The 1,468-nt window shown below is 54.6% G+C and overlaps 1 protein-coding gene across 1 annotated transcript in view; it reads right to left on the bottom strand.

Annotated features, from left to right (window-relative positions):
* The window catches only part of EPHA2 (EPH receptor A2), a 37,060-nt gene that overhangs the window by 5,938 nt on the left and 29,654 nt on the right, over window positions 1-1,468 (bottom strand). The window contains exon 15 of the mRNA XM_011993952.1: window positions 154-347. Coding sequence (XP_011849342.1) covers window positions 154-347 — 194 coding nt within the window. The remainder of the gene's footprint in view (window positions 1-153; window positions 348-1,468) is intronic.

The raw sequence follows: 1,468 nt of genomic DNA, 5'->3' as shown, positions 1-1,468 counted from the left end.
GGGGTCATCGTGTCCAGTCTAAGTCAAGTCCACACATAACCTCTGGGCCCCCAGCACCCCTCAACTTCCCCTGGGTGGCCACTCTACCGAAGCGGTTCAGGAGTCTGCAGAAGGGAAATTGGGGTCATCATAGGCAGAGGGCACAGAACTCACCGGGGGTCGAAGTCAGCCAGGGTCTTGAGGGAGTCAGGGGCACGGATGAGCTTGTCCAGGATGCTGACGATGTCAGCAAACTTGGGGCGGCGGGCACGCTCCTGCTGCCAGCACTGCATCATGAGCTGGTAGATGGCGGAGGGGCAGTCCATGGGCGTGGGGAGCCGGAAGCCATCGTTGATTGCTTTCATCACCTGGCGGGGCATGAAGGTCAGGGGTGTTGTTGCAGAAAGCCACTGAAACCCTATACAGCCTCCAGCCTACAGAAGTGGGCTTCGGAGGGAAGGGAAACAGGAACATCCCAGAAACAGACGGGAAGGGTCTTTCTTGAGCTGACACCCAACCTTCGGAGCTGCCCAAAGGGCAAATGCCTAAGAGGCTGTGGCCAGAGTTCACTGGAAGGGACTTTTTTTTTTTTTTTTGACTGAGACAGGGTCTCAGTCTGTCACCTAGGCTAGAGTGCAGTGACACTATCAAACCTCATGGCAGCCTCAGCCTTCTGGGCTCAAATGATCCTCCCACTTCTGCCTCCTGAGTAGCTGAGACTACAGGCACATGCCACCACGCTTGGCTAATTTTTAAATTTTTTGTGCAGATGGGGTTTCATCATGTTGTCCAGGATGGTCTCGAATTCCTGAGCTCAAGTGATACTCCTGCCTCAGCCTCCCAAAGTGCTAGGATTACAGGCATGTGCCATGGCTCCCAGCTAGAAGGGACCCTGCTCCCTCACAGGGCACCAGGTAGCAGCCATACTGTGTGCCCTCAGCCCAGCCTCCCTCCCATCTCTCTTCTCCTCCTTCTCTTCATCTGGCTGCCTTATAGTGCCCTTGGTCTTGACAGAGACGTGACCTCTTCTGAGAAGCTTCCCAGGTCACCTGGCTGAATAAGGCACCAAGCACACAGACACACACACACATGCATGCATGCACATGTGCACACACATGGATGCACACACACGCATGGACACACGGATACACACGCACACCCCACTCCTTGTTTCATCTCTGCACTCTCTGACCCAGCTCCTGGAACCGAGCACAAGGCCTGGTATGCAGTAGATCCTCAAGAAATATTTACGGGGCTGGGTGCGGTGGTTTACGCCTGTAATCCCAGCACTTTGGGAGGTGGAGGTGGGTGGATCACTTGAGGTGAGGAGATAGAGACCAGCCTGGCCAACATAGTGAAACCCCATCTCTACTAAAAATACAAAAATTAGCTGGGTATGGTGGCACATGCCTGTAATCCCAGCTACTCGGGAGGCTGAGGCAGGAGAATTGCTTGAACCTGGGAGGTGGAGGTTGCAGTGAGCCGAGAT

Source organism: Mandrillus leucophaeus, unplaced genomic scaffold, assembly GCF_000951045.1.
Source record: "Mandrillus leucophaeus isolate KB7577 unplaced genomic scaffold, Mleu.le_1.0 Scaffold439, whole genome shotgun sequence".
Classification (NCBI taxonomy): domain Eukaryota; kingdom Metazoa; phylum Chordata; class Mammalia; order Primates; family Cercopithecidae; genus Mandrillus; species Mandrillus leucophaeus.
This window is presented reverse-complemented; position numbering and strand designations above follow the sequence as displayed.